The sequence below is a fragment of the Strix aluco genome, chromosome 20, assembly GCF_031877795.1.
Source record: "Strix aluco isolate bStrAlu1 chromosome 20, bStrAlu1.hap1, whole genome shotgun sequence".
Lineage (NCBI taxonomy): Eukaryota > Metazoa > Chordata > Aves > Strigiformes > Strigidae > Strix > Strix aluco.
Window position 1 is genome coordinate 14,158,720 of NC_133950.1, and position 12,634 is coordinate 14,171,353.

The 12,634-nt window shown below is 47.1% G+C and overlaps 1 protein-coding gene across 11 annotated transcripts in view; it reads left to right on the forward strand.

The window, feature by feature from the left end:
• Positions 1-12,634, forward strand: part of DAB2IP (DAB2 interacting protein) — a 243,972-nt gene that overhangs the window by 194,793 nt on the left and 36,545 nt on the right. For all 11 annotated transcript variants that reach the window (XM_074846348.1, XM_074846349.1, XM_074846345.1 and 8 more), the window contains 3 exons: positions 2,262-2,415; positions 9,227-9,325; positions 11,513-12,067. In XM_074846348.1, the coding sequence (XP_074702449.1) occupies positions 2,262-2,415; positions 9,227-9,325; positions 11,513-12,067 (808 nt within the window). The remainder of the gene's footprint in view (positions 1-2,261; positions 2,416-9,226; positions 9,326-11,512; positions 12,068-12,634) is intronic.

Below are 12,634 nucleotides of genomic sequence, written 5' to 3' on the forward strand. Positions count from 1 at the left end.
ATCTGTAAAATACAGAAATAAGATTTACCATAAATGCCTTGATTCTGGGCTTATGGGGGCTTGGTGAGCAGTCTGTATTGTCAATTCTTGAGCTGCTGGATATTAGTTCTGCACTCAGCATCCAGAGGTAACTTGATCTGTCTGCCTGTATTAGAGCTAATTTACAGTATCATTCAGAGGAAAAGGATACGGACCCTTTTCTGTGAAAATAGTGTAAAATTGCCACAAAGTACTGGGAAATGACTGTGCTCAGTTCCTAAAGATCAATTTATTCACCATAGAGATATGGGGTGAGTGGGCAGTTTAGAGAATCGCTAATGGGATAGAAGCCTTTTGCTACAAAGCCACCGCTTCTGATCCAGCACAGGGCTGTGCTCACCCAGGGCTTTTAACATTTGAGGGCTGGTGGTTGTCCCCTAAGAAAAGCTTGTGGTGTCATGGTCTGTTTTTCTGCAGATGCCTTAACAGGTACCATCACCGCTGACCCTGGCCAACAGTCACCAGAGATGCCGGGAGGTGTCTGGAGACGGAGCTGTCGCTGAGCCCGTGGGCAGCAGCGGGTCCCCAGGCTGGTTATCGGAGGGGTGCTGCTGGCGAGGTGGGGCGGCTCACAGCTTTCAGGGCCCTCCATTTAGCATGCTCAGCTGGAGAACCCAGCTGCAGCTGAGTGTTATCACCTGGGCGTTCATCCAGGGCAGGAATCTTAATGGCAAATCTAGAAAAGCACCTGTTTATCTGCTGCTGCTGTTTATCTGAGAATCTCCTTTGGCTGTTTTCTAGATTCAGCTTGGCGTGTGATTCACTGGAAGCTATGAATTTTGCATGCACTATTGACATTTCTCTGTGTTTTGGTCAGCTTTCTCCTAGAGAATGACAAAACTCAACACACACAGACAAAGCAATCTGAGAGTATACTGGAAGCATTGTTGTTTCGCTCATAAAATACCATGCTGAGAGTATCTCGAACTCCTCTTATTTCTGTCCTTCTGTGCCTTTGAAGGAGGCATCGTACTCTCTTTGTAGACAGAGGGGCATGTGGTCTCTTTAGAAGACCCTAAAGGCTTTAAAGGTCAGAGTTACTGGGATCAGAGCTTGTGTGAGCTGGCTGCCGTAGGAGCATTTTACATGGTGCTAGAGAGAAGGCAACTGTTTCATTTGCTCTCAAGTTATTTTTTCCCTTGCCACTTCATGGTTTTGCTGTGTTCTCCCTGGGAGTACCTAGCGATCTTTTTTTTTTTTTTTCCCCCCTTGAGCTCTCTGGTTTTGCTTTAAGAGTTACAGCACCATTGATTGTATTGGCTGTCTCAGAAGCGGTGTGCTGCTTGCTGTCTGTGGGCTCCCTGCTGCTAAATGCTGCCAGTGGGACTCCAGAGCATTTAGATCAATCGATAGGACTATCATGGCCTTATTTTCCACACTATCCCCATCCCGGGGATGTGTGTAACAATTAGAGGGAGGGCACAAGCCCTCGGGTTGTTGGTTATGGAGTGCGGATCCAGACACCAACTGCATCTGTGAGACAGATTGTGCATTTTGGTGGGGAGAAGGGTACCTGCACACAGGGATGCATCTGCCCTGGCAGCACCAGCTGCTCCCTGGGCACGCTCGGTGTGCAGTGAGAGAACACAGGTCTGGGGTTTCAGAAGGATCTGGCATTAATTCCTCCCCGCTTGCAGGTAATTCCTTCTGTCAGTAGGGTCTGGGTGCTGCAAAACAGCCTGTAATGAAGTAGGATGCTGATGGGATCTCCTACATGCATGCAAACCCAGTCCTGTGCTGGCAGTCAGAGCTCAGCACCCCCAGAGCTCAGCACCCCCAGAGCTCAGCACCCCCAGAGCTCAGCACTGGGTGCTGCAGACCCGGCTGCGGGACTGAGGAGCAGAGTAGCTGGTGCTGGGGCCACCTGGCCTCCCTGATCCACTCGAACCACAACACACCTGGAGGGTCTCGTGTAGCAGGTGTGATGGCCGTTTAAAAAACCTTCTCAGCTGTGCAGAGACCTGCAGTTTACAAACCTCTAATAATGTGCTCCTGACTGCATCAGAGTGTGGAAAAATGTTTTTACTGAATATACAGCCTGTAATAGAACCTGCTCACCAAATTTTAAATGGGACAATGTAGCAATCCCTGCTATTCTGGGCCCTCAGTTATCTCATGGCAAAAAATTCCCAGGAATAATCTGCAGTTGTTGCTAACAGATGTACTAAATAATTTCTCTGGGAAGGAAAGCATCCACTGATACCGTTAAATTTTTCCTCTAGATCCCATCTAATGCCGAGGCTGAAAGAATCACGCTCCCACGAGTCTTTGCTCAGTCCCAGTAGTGCTGTTGAGGCTCTGGATCTCAGTATGGAGGAAGAAGTGGTCATCAAGCCAGTCCACAGTAGCATCCTGGGACAAGACTATTGCTTTGAGGTAAGAAGCCTTTCTGTCTGTCCCGGGGGCCGTTCCTGATGTGTGATGGGGCTGGCTGGGGAGCCAGGTGTGGGCTTGCATCTTGGGCACTCACTCTTATGAAACATTTCTGCTCTGAATTGCTACAGAGAGACCATTTCATAGGCAGAAAATTACTCCCATCTTTCCAAGGAGGATCATATCTACAGAATCAGAGCAATGAGCTCTTTGTCTTGTAATCGTTGTCGCAGCAGAGCTTGCTACTGGCACAGGTGCTGAACTACTTAAGGCTGTGTGTTAGCAGAGCATAAATTTGTAGTTTATGTTCATACAGATATCAGAAAGTGCTAATCCCTACTCAGTGTTCACAAAGACATTATACATGATCACAAAGATAGCCTACTGTTGTCAGTGGGAGTCTCGAGGACTTTGTCTAGAAAACTGAAGCTTCACTTGTTCACGTAAATAGAAAAATCTGTGAGTGTTTCAATTTTTTTTAACATCTGTTGTGGCATGTGGTTAGGTCTGTACTAGCGGGAGGGAGCAGGACATGTACAAACCAGTGTGTAGTTGGGTAATTTAATGTAGTATGTCTGGGGAATCATTTGTCCTACATCATGGATGGCAAAGTATTATTGCTTATGGCAGTGGCTGGATATAGAACTGGGAAATGGTTTTCTTACAGTAATAAGGTGGTCGATGCTTGTGTTTCTGTGGAGAGAAGGTACCTGTTTGTACTAAACGGTATATTCATGCTCGGACTGTACTGTTTCCTTGGCTGTCCTTGGGTGGGCAGTGCTAGGTGAAAACAGCTTTGGCGGTGTCCAAGAGGAGTCAGACTGGAGAGATGGAGTTGTTTTCTTTGCTGAAATTAGCACTCTTTGAAAGAAACGAGTTAAAAGATCTGTTTCTTAAAATACAAGCAGGTAACACAAAAACAGTCTTACGAAAAATAGCCCCAAACATAAACTCTGAAGTGGGCTGAGGTATAAATTTTCCAGTGCTGTTCATTCTCTGTAGAATTGAGCAAGTGCAGCAGGTCAGAAGGAGAACAGTTTTGTAAATTATATGGCCTCTATTACATTTCACTCAAGAAAGATAAAATGAAGCTAGATGGAAAATAGATGTGACATCCATAATATAAGAGTTGTTTACCAATTCTGTTCGGCGCACAAGAGCAGAGGAAGGGATATGAACAGTACTTGTAGAAAGTTGACTGAGAGGGAAATTACACAAGTCATGCACTTGCAAGGAGGAAGAAAATTTTATTTTTGAGTTGGATAAAGAAGAGTCATACAGGAAAAAAGAACATGTTAATTGCTGTTCTGCAAATCCTGCAGAGGAAAGGAAGAACGCCAGAAAACAAAAGGGACATTGATTTGTAGCTGACAGTTACTCATCAGCAAGCTCCAGCGGGAAGGACTGAGGTGAGAGCTAAATGGCATATTGTGTTAATGTGTTGGTCTTGTACCTCCAGAGAGCCTCTTCCAAATTCCGAGTGAGGTCAGCACTGATGGGAGTTTGCAGGTCTCCCAGGATCCCTGGTGGGTAGCGGTGACCACAGTCTGCTGTGCGCTTGGATACAGCTGATGGAAGCAGAGGGTCAGTGTTGCCTCCGGGCAGCAGAGGGCTGGAGGGATGAGCCTGGGCCCTGTGCTGGGACAGGCTGGGCGGCTGCTGCTGGCGGCCCTCCGCACCCCCTCCTGCATCGGCACAGGCAGCTGAGAGACAAAACCACACAAGCATCTTCTCCTCCTCAGTGCTTGACTGTTGCCTTCAGTTATTGTTATGTCCTGAGGGTCCCGTCTGTGGCCCGTGATCCTGAGTCCTTCAGCATTGCTTTATCTGAAAGTGCAGGCAGGACTTGGCAAAGACTGCTGCTGCCCTTTAGTGGAAGCTCAGCAAAGAGCAGTAAAACCTGTGGTGGTTCCTGTGGGCTGGAACTGGGAAAGCTCTGCTTGAAGTCTGCACAAGGCTGAAAGGAAAACAAGCTGATGGCCAAGAGCCATCACACTGCTGGGTGTGGGAACACTGAAGAGGGAGAAGCTCAGCTGGGGTCCTGGAAAAGGAGCCCTGCCCAAGAAATGTCAAGTGAGAAGGGTCTGCCAGAGTCACAGAGACAAGGGAAACCAAGATGTTTTCTGCACAATGGATTGGGAAGGTGCTGCCGGTTGGTGATGCCACCTTGTCCCTGCACTTTGAGGCTGTTGCAGATCTGTTCTCTAGGGAGATCTGCCAGGAATGGCCAAGCTTGCTGTCACAAATTGAGAAGCGAAGCGTTGCTGCTGCTGGGCAGTGCCAGCCTTCTTAACTGCCTTCTCCTTGCAGTGAGGTGGTCGGGCAGTGGTCAGTGCCTAGGAAGCAGCTTCCATCACCAGCTGCCTGGTGTCCGTTAGCGGCCACTTGTGCGAGGTACAGCGTGCCACGGGCCATCCTCCACCGAGCGGCAGCAGCCTCGTGGCTCGGAGAAGAAGATGGCAGGATCTGACATGGCTGCAGATGGAATCGCGCTGAAGAGGGCAGGTTCAGAGAGGGAACTGGCAGCACACCCGAACGGAGACAAAAGGAAGAGCCAAAGCCATCTGCAGTGGAAGAAAACCAAGTGGCTCATTTGGAGGCAGCTGGCTGTGTGAAGGTGCAATTGGTTCTCTCCTTTAGCTCGGCCGACCTGCATTAAGACGTGCCGAGGCTGACTGCTCAGCTCTGCTCCCCCTCAGCCGGGCTCTGCCGGGGGTGAGGAGAGTCAGCAGTAATGCACTGCTTTTTCAAATGCTGCATTTGGCTTTTTCTGCTTATTTAGTTCTATGAAACTTGCCTTTTTCTGACTTGCTGAGTACTTGGCAGTTGGTATTTACTTGTTTTCTTCATTGATTTTTTTAAAAAAAGTTACTCAACATCATCTTCTTTCTCCTTATAAGACTTCCCAGTCAGCATAATCATCTAGTGCCACTGCATATGCTGCGTGTGCTGAATATACAGTGGGCATCGTAGTCCAGTAACGGAGACTCAGGGTCCAGACCCCCAGCGCTTATTCCTGGCTCTGCTATTTGTGGGGTCCCGGTGACCCGGGGCGGGCAGGGGTGTCAGGACTGAAGGGTTCTGTTACCCTCTTGACAGACCGGAGTCTTGTCCTGTCGCACAGCTCATGTCTGGGCTGTCGCAGGATGTAGCTGGGGGATGCGGAGCAGGGGAAAGAAAAACTGTAGTTGCTCCAGTACAACTGAAACCGTGTCACCTCCTCCTGGCCTTGCCTGAGCAAGGGAGAATTTAGTGGAGCTAAATTTAGCTCTTCTAAATTTAATGCAGCTGTGCAAATGCTCGCTGTTGCTCGCATGGCCCTTCGGATGCCCCGAGCAGTCGTCACGGGTCCGCGGGGCTGGCCCAGGCAGCGCTGGTTTGCCCTTCTGCACTTGGTTGTGGTGGTATTTGCCAGCTTGAGCCTCGGCTTTTCCTCGTAAAATGTCTGGAAGACTTTTGGTAAAGCAGCTTCAGTACCTCAGATACTTTCTTCTGTTGTTACTCCAGTGAGATTCCTTCAAGTGTACTTTGAGGAACCTATGCTGTACCTAAGACGTTCTTAAAATGACAAGATTTTGTCTGACTTAAGAGATCACCCATCCGAGGACTGGGGATAATGAATGTGAATAAGTAACATTTTAGAAATTGATGAATTTTATTAATTGAGTTTATCCTGTGCATTAATAGTATACTAGCATATCCGAAATCTTGATGAGACCAGAATACTCTCTTTATCAAGATAATTAATAGCTCATGAAGATCATTAATGCCATATGATGTTTAGGTCAGAGCTCAAAGCTGGGATGTTATTGCAGATGGGGGGAAAATTACATTTGTGATCACACATGGTAGATACAACCTTCAACTCCCATCAGATCCCGAGGGCTTCATATCTGACACATGAGGATTTTCCCCTTCTCTCACTTAAGTATGACAGTTACAGTTTTCGTAGGTTTTGAGTGATTAGTTAATCGGTAATTGTTTTGGAATTGAATCATAAATTTTACCGTGATAACTCAATGATAATATGTTGACTTAAATGTGGCAAGAAAATATATTAGATATTCAGCCTAACAGATAGCTGGTGAAAAACTGACAATTAACAGATTCAGTAGAAGGACAGCTAAATTGCATGCTTATTTATTTGGATATGAATCTTCTAGGCAGCTGTGGGGTCCATGTGTGTCACCGAGGAGAACTTGGCTTTAAGAGAGCATCTTTCAACAGCAATCAAAGAAGTCATAATTCTCTTTTATGGAGGAGCTTCCAAGTTTCCTACCAAATTCTCTGGATCTGAGAACATTGTTTCCAAATGCATTTGTACACCAAACTCCTATCAAAACAAAAGAGCTAACCAAAAAGCTACATGAGAAATGGCCTTTGAGGCAATGGACTAATGGTATAGTTTACTGAAAGCTGTATTTGACTTATTCCATCTTTATTAACTGATTTCTAAGCAATCAGTGGGGACTGAATTTTGTGGACCTTAGTCAGAATGTCAGTGGGAGGGTTTTTCCCACTGTGGAGTACAGAAACCCGGCCGTAACGCCTGCAGGGCAGGGTAGCTCTACCAGGAGTGTCAGGACTTTGATGTTTTGGACTTGAGCATGGATGATTTGAGTCTTTTGCAGCTGAATTAGATGGGCCAGATAAGACAGGGCTCAAGCTCTGCATTGCTAGATTCTTGTCTGAAGAATGATTTTGAAGCCCTAGAAATTCACATTGATCGAGCAGCTGTTGCCAAGTGGTACTTCTGGGATCTTTATAGTTGTAATTTGGTGTTAAGACAGTACAGCACCGTGTCAACAGTAGTGCAGCCGTGTGTTGCTTCTCTTTAGGTGTCATCTCCAGTCAGGTGTACGGCCATGCTCGGCTCGAACGCCGCTGCAGGAACTCTCACTGAGCAAAGGCTCAAGATACAAAACTGCCGTGCGCTCTGGCAGAGCAAGGTGTAGGCATCGCATGTGGACGTGGTCTTGCAAGTGATGCAGCTGTTGTGCCACCAGAAGTCTGTGAAGGTTCAGGGATGGAGGTTCACATTAGCATCTGCAGCAGCAGACAGGAGATGGGGCAGGGTAGATTTGTAATGGGAAACTTTGGAGAAGCTGGAAGCACACTGAAGTGTGAAAGGATGCTGAAAAGGTCATACTACTGTGCCTACTAATATGAGGTCGTCTTTTCTTGAAAATAGAAGATAACTTGTGCTCAAAAGTATATATAGTTTTACAGGACAGAGGATAAAAGCGGACGGGGGAAGTAAGGACAGGGAAGAGTGTCTGTCAGGAGAGAGGTTCTGGAATATCAAGGATTAGAAGATTTCTTGTGTTTGTTGTGTAAAGACGGGGTAGGCCTCTTCTGATTGTGTCCTGGTTAGAAGATGTCTGCATTCAAAGGAAGGGATGTGTTTAGCTCATCACTGAGGTTAGCTAATGACAAATCTTAGCAAGTGCCAGCTCTGCTGTAAAAACGGGTTAGGCTTCTGGGAGATACATGAAATTAAAAGAGATTGCGTCTCCCAGAAGCAGATTAACCCAGTGTGCAGTGTGTAAACACAAACACTGAGATGATAAAGTACTCAGAAACAATCCTGCAGCTTGAGACTGGTGGAAATGAAGCTCAGAGGGGAGTTATTCGAAGTATTGCCCAGGTCCATTTGGCCTGCAAGCAGAAATGCATGTAAAGAATATTACTGGACGTCTCCAGAAGCAGCAAAGAAGGGTGGAGCAGCTGGCAGAGGGCTTTGTGGGCTGTGCAGAGTTCTGGTGCCATGGTCATGGGCTGTCTACTTGCCAGCAGGGCCTGGAGGAGACAGCAGCTTGAGGAGTATGTGTGTGAGAAGGTGCAGAGAACTATTAGCCTTTTAGACCTTGGCTCAGTAATTGATGCCAAGGAACTTGGTGTGATGGATAGGAAGCAGTGTTTGGTGCCTGTCGTCCTGGGGCTGCTGGGCAGTGGTTGCTTCAGAGGGCTCTCAACAGGGTTGAGTTTCCATGTGGTAACAGGGATGTGATAATGAACGAGGGGCATATTTGCACCACTGGAAACGTCACTGCTGCGAGTGTGCTGCTTCAGACCTGACTAAGAAATCCCAACGGCCAGAGAGAGTCACACCAATACTGCAGAAAGATCTCTTGGAGTGATGCTGGAAGCATGAGAGGTAACGGGAGGGCTCAGCAGCACTTTGCCTGCCATCTCCAGGTCCGGGAGCCCCGACCTGGTTCTCCCCAGCTGGGACCGGGGGCTGTGAGCACGGGAGTGCCCCTGGCTGGGTGTGAGCTGCTGCTTGTATTGCTGCCAGCAGTGGGGTATATATACTTGTCCCGTGTTCTTCACAGCACAGGCTTCAGAAGCAACAGGACACCAAGGGGAAAGGTAGGAATCCAGCCTTTCCAGGCCTGACGTTCTGCTGAAAACAAGGAATGGGTTGTTACTATCACAGGCTTTGGGCTGAATCTGGAGGAATGCCAAGTGGTTGCAATTTATCTTTAGTTCACCTAAGGATTTGCACTCTCTCAGTTGTGGAACTTGGTGGTTTAAATTGTCACATGCATGGGGCCCATTATTTAGTGTTTTCTGGTGTGGAAGGGGAGAAGTAATTGGAATTTGCTTCCATGATTATTTCTGTGACATAGAGAGTTGCCCTGGTTTTCTGCTAGCCTTAGGGGCTGTTGCTTCATGCTTGGGTAAAGCTGTTTACTTAAAAAAAAAAAAAAAAAAAAAAAATCCACTAGCATCTTTCCTAACTCACCCTCTCCCCCCAAATCACAGTCTGCAGTGTGCTGGTCAAGACATAATCCTGTTCCTTTCCCTGTAGGTGACGACTTCATCAGGAAGTAAGTGCTTCTCGTGTCGTTCTGCAGCAGAGCGAGATAAATGGATGGAAAACCTGCGGCGTGCCGTGCACCCAAATAAGGTAGTGGCTTTGAGGAATTGCCTCTGTTATAGTTCAGTTCCTCGTTATTACATTTTATAGCCCAGTGCATCGTAGCAGCAGGGGACGTATTGTCATTTTAGTGAGTAAGTGTAACTGTGGGTCAGCCTTTTTCCATATTGCTTTCTTCCACAATCATATTTACAGGCAAGTGCCAATTATTTCTACCCTCTTTTCTCAGCACATGCTGCTTAGCTGTTGCTAAGAATTGATCAGACCTGAAGAATCTTCAATCTTGCTCTGTTACTGATGAGACTTGCCACTTACGTAGGACTTTCCACCTCCCAAAAGCTCTGGGACACATGTCAGGTAGCTGCCAGCAGAGTTACAAGACCAAATAGTCTGAAGAGTTCACGTATTGCGCTTTCTGACTCTGTAGTGTCTGCTTTAGTGATGGAGAAACTCAGATGCCCATTGCAGCGGGTTCTCTGAGGTGATACTGGAACGTAGCTTGCCCTTCTCCAGTCGGTTGAGGTGACAAAGTCATCCCCTCTGGGGTCTACAGAAACAAATCCTTCTCTTCACTAAAACACAGGGACACCCAATATGTGGTTTTATGGCCCACAAAGACTAAGCACATCCTAAAATAAAATCTGCAGCTGCTTCTTCCTCACTGCACTGGAGTTAGCTAACAAAGATTGAACAGGACTAATCAGCTGCAGGATTTCACAACTGATGAGCTCAATCAACAAGTCTTTTTCTGCTGATCAGAGAAGACACAAATGATGGGATCCTGTGAATTCACTCCCGGCATCAGAGCCACATAACTGCACATACAAGTTAGGTCCAGGCTGGCGGGTTGCAGAAGGAGCCCTCTGTGTTGGAGTTTATTGTTCCCAGCACAGTGCCAAACGTCAGTATAAAAGATTTCCTTCAGTGTCAGAACAGGAGCAGCAGGGGGGAGAGGTGGACTTCAGCCTCTAGCAGCGTGTTCCTGTATGTGGAGTTCAGTGACTCCGGTGCTTTCCGAGTGCAGTAGCCTGGTAGCAGTGATCTGAAAGAGCTGTGTAAGGTTTGTGTGGTCACACTTACCATGAGAAAAGTCCCGGGAATTGAGTTGGGGCTGGGCACGTCACTATGCCTTTGAGATGCAGTGGTCAGTGGAAATTCATTTGGAAGTGTGCCCTCATCTCAAAACGTGCCATTAACTGATGGCTAGCTTTCCATCTTTGTTTGAGTTCACAGACAATAAACTCTCAGTATCTGGCTTGATATTTCTGTCAGGAATTCAGTGTTCTTGTGTAGTTCCTGTGTGTACTTCCTGACCCTACAGTACCCCATTGTGGGCTTCCAGCAGAAATGTTCCTGCCCAGACTCCTAGGCCGAGCAGAGTAAGCCATGGTTGCTGTTTCACTGAGGGGTTTCCAAACAAAACAGGTTACTGCAGAATCCCTAGCAGTGGTTCAGCTGCGAGTGCTTTATCTTTCAAGTCACTCCTGCAACAAATGTCCCTGGATCTCCTTGCAGGATGAGGACAGCATCACTGGGGAGCTCTTAAAGATCCACAGCATCCTTTGCTCCATTACTGTTTAAAAAATATCCAAGCCAGATATCTATTTCTGAATTGTAATGATTCTCCTGTGAAACTCACTCTGTCTCCCATAATTCCTCTCAATGTTTTAGTTGGGTGTTCTGGGCTTCTGCCCTAAAATATCATGAGGTTTTGTAAATGCTCTTTCCCTGACAGAGGTGGTTCCAGCCATGGATGAGGTGATCCCTGGGTGTGTGTTCAGATCCCTTTATTGTTGCTCTGTTACAGTAAAGAAAATGCACTCCAGTGCTGCTGTAAAGCAGCTGTACTAAAAAAGGAGGTGGTCGTGAGATACCTGTAACATAGCTTCTGTGTTTTGGTGAAGTTCTTTCGGTTTCTTCTGAGGCCCTCTTGGCAGTGAATGGGAAATGGTACATTTATGATTTGGAGGGTTTTATCTTCCTTGTTCCTTATATTAATTGGCACCAACAGACATGGAGAGCATGGTGATATTTGGAAAATTAACATAAGTAGTGTTATTATGCAAATTCCTGAGAGCCAGTATTTCCTTAAAATAAAATGTAATTAAGCCTCTGCTCATTTAGAACATCCGAAATAATTAACTCATATCTCCAGTTTTGTTGTGCTTGGCTTTGTGTATTTTTATTGACCTTTTTTTCTTTGCATCTTTTTTTCAGGACAACAGCAGAAGGGTAGAGAATATGTTAAAGTTATGGATTATTGAAGCCAAGGACCTGCCAGCTAAGAAAAAGTACTTGTGTGAATTATGCCTGGATGACGTTCTTTATGCACGAACTACCTGTAAATTGAAAACTGATAATGTATTTTGGGGGGAGCACTTTGAATTTAATAACCTCCCATCGCTCAAAAACATTACGGTGCACTTATACAAAGAGACTGACAAGAAGAAGAAGAAGGACAAGACCAATTTCATTGGACAAGTGAACATCCCCGTCAGCTCCGTCACGGGCCGGCAGTTTGTAGAGAAATGGTACCCAGTGGTCAGCCCCAACCCCGGTAAGGGCAAGTCCCCGGGGCCTATGATCCGCATCAAGTCACGCTACCAGAGTATGAGCATTCTTCCCATGGAGATGTACAAAGAGTTTGCCGAGTACATCACTAACAATTACATGGTGCTGTGCTCGGTGCTGGAGCCCTCGCTGAGCGTGAAGAACAAAGAGGAGATGGCGTCTGCGCTGGTGCACATCCTGCAGAGTACAGGCAAGGCCAAGGTAAGACCCTTCGTCATCCATACCATCCCACCAGAGACTGTCAGGAGCAGACTCCTTTGTTGGGTTTTGGAAATCACCACATCAGTTGGGCTTCAGGCCTAGCCATTATTAATACACTCTTAATTTTGCCTTTAATTACAAACAAGTTGGTAGCGTGTGCTGTGCGAATTGCTTAATTAGCAAAGAGGGTGGTGGGACCACAAGAACCCAACCAAGTCATTTTTGTCTCCTGGAGGCTCAGGGGCCAGGCTCTTCATAAACAGGCACAAATGTGAACATAAGCAAGAAAGCCGTTTTCAGGGATGAAATGTAAGCAGTGCTGGCAGCCCGTGTGTGGTGGGTGTCCCTGTGGGAGCGCAGCAGGTTCTCCGCTCCCTCCCTGTCACCGTGCCGCGGTGCTGAGCACCCAGCATGGCGGGAGCTGAACGGGAGCAAGCAGCCTCTGGGGAATTTCAGAGTAAAGTCCACCTGCGGGCACGCGTGTCTGAATTGGCTCTCGGTTTCGGGATCTGTCCTGATGCTTTTGGAAGGGAGGTGTGAGGCAGGGGCAGTGGTGCGGGAGAGCGC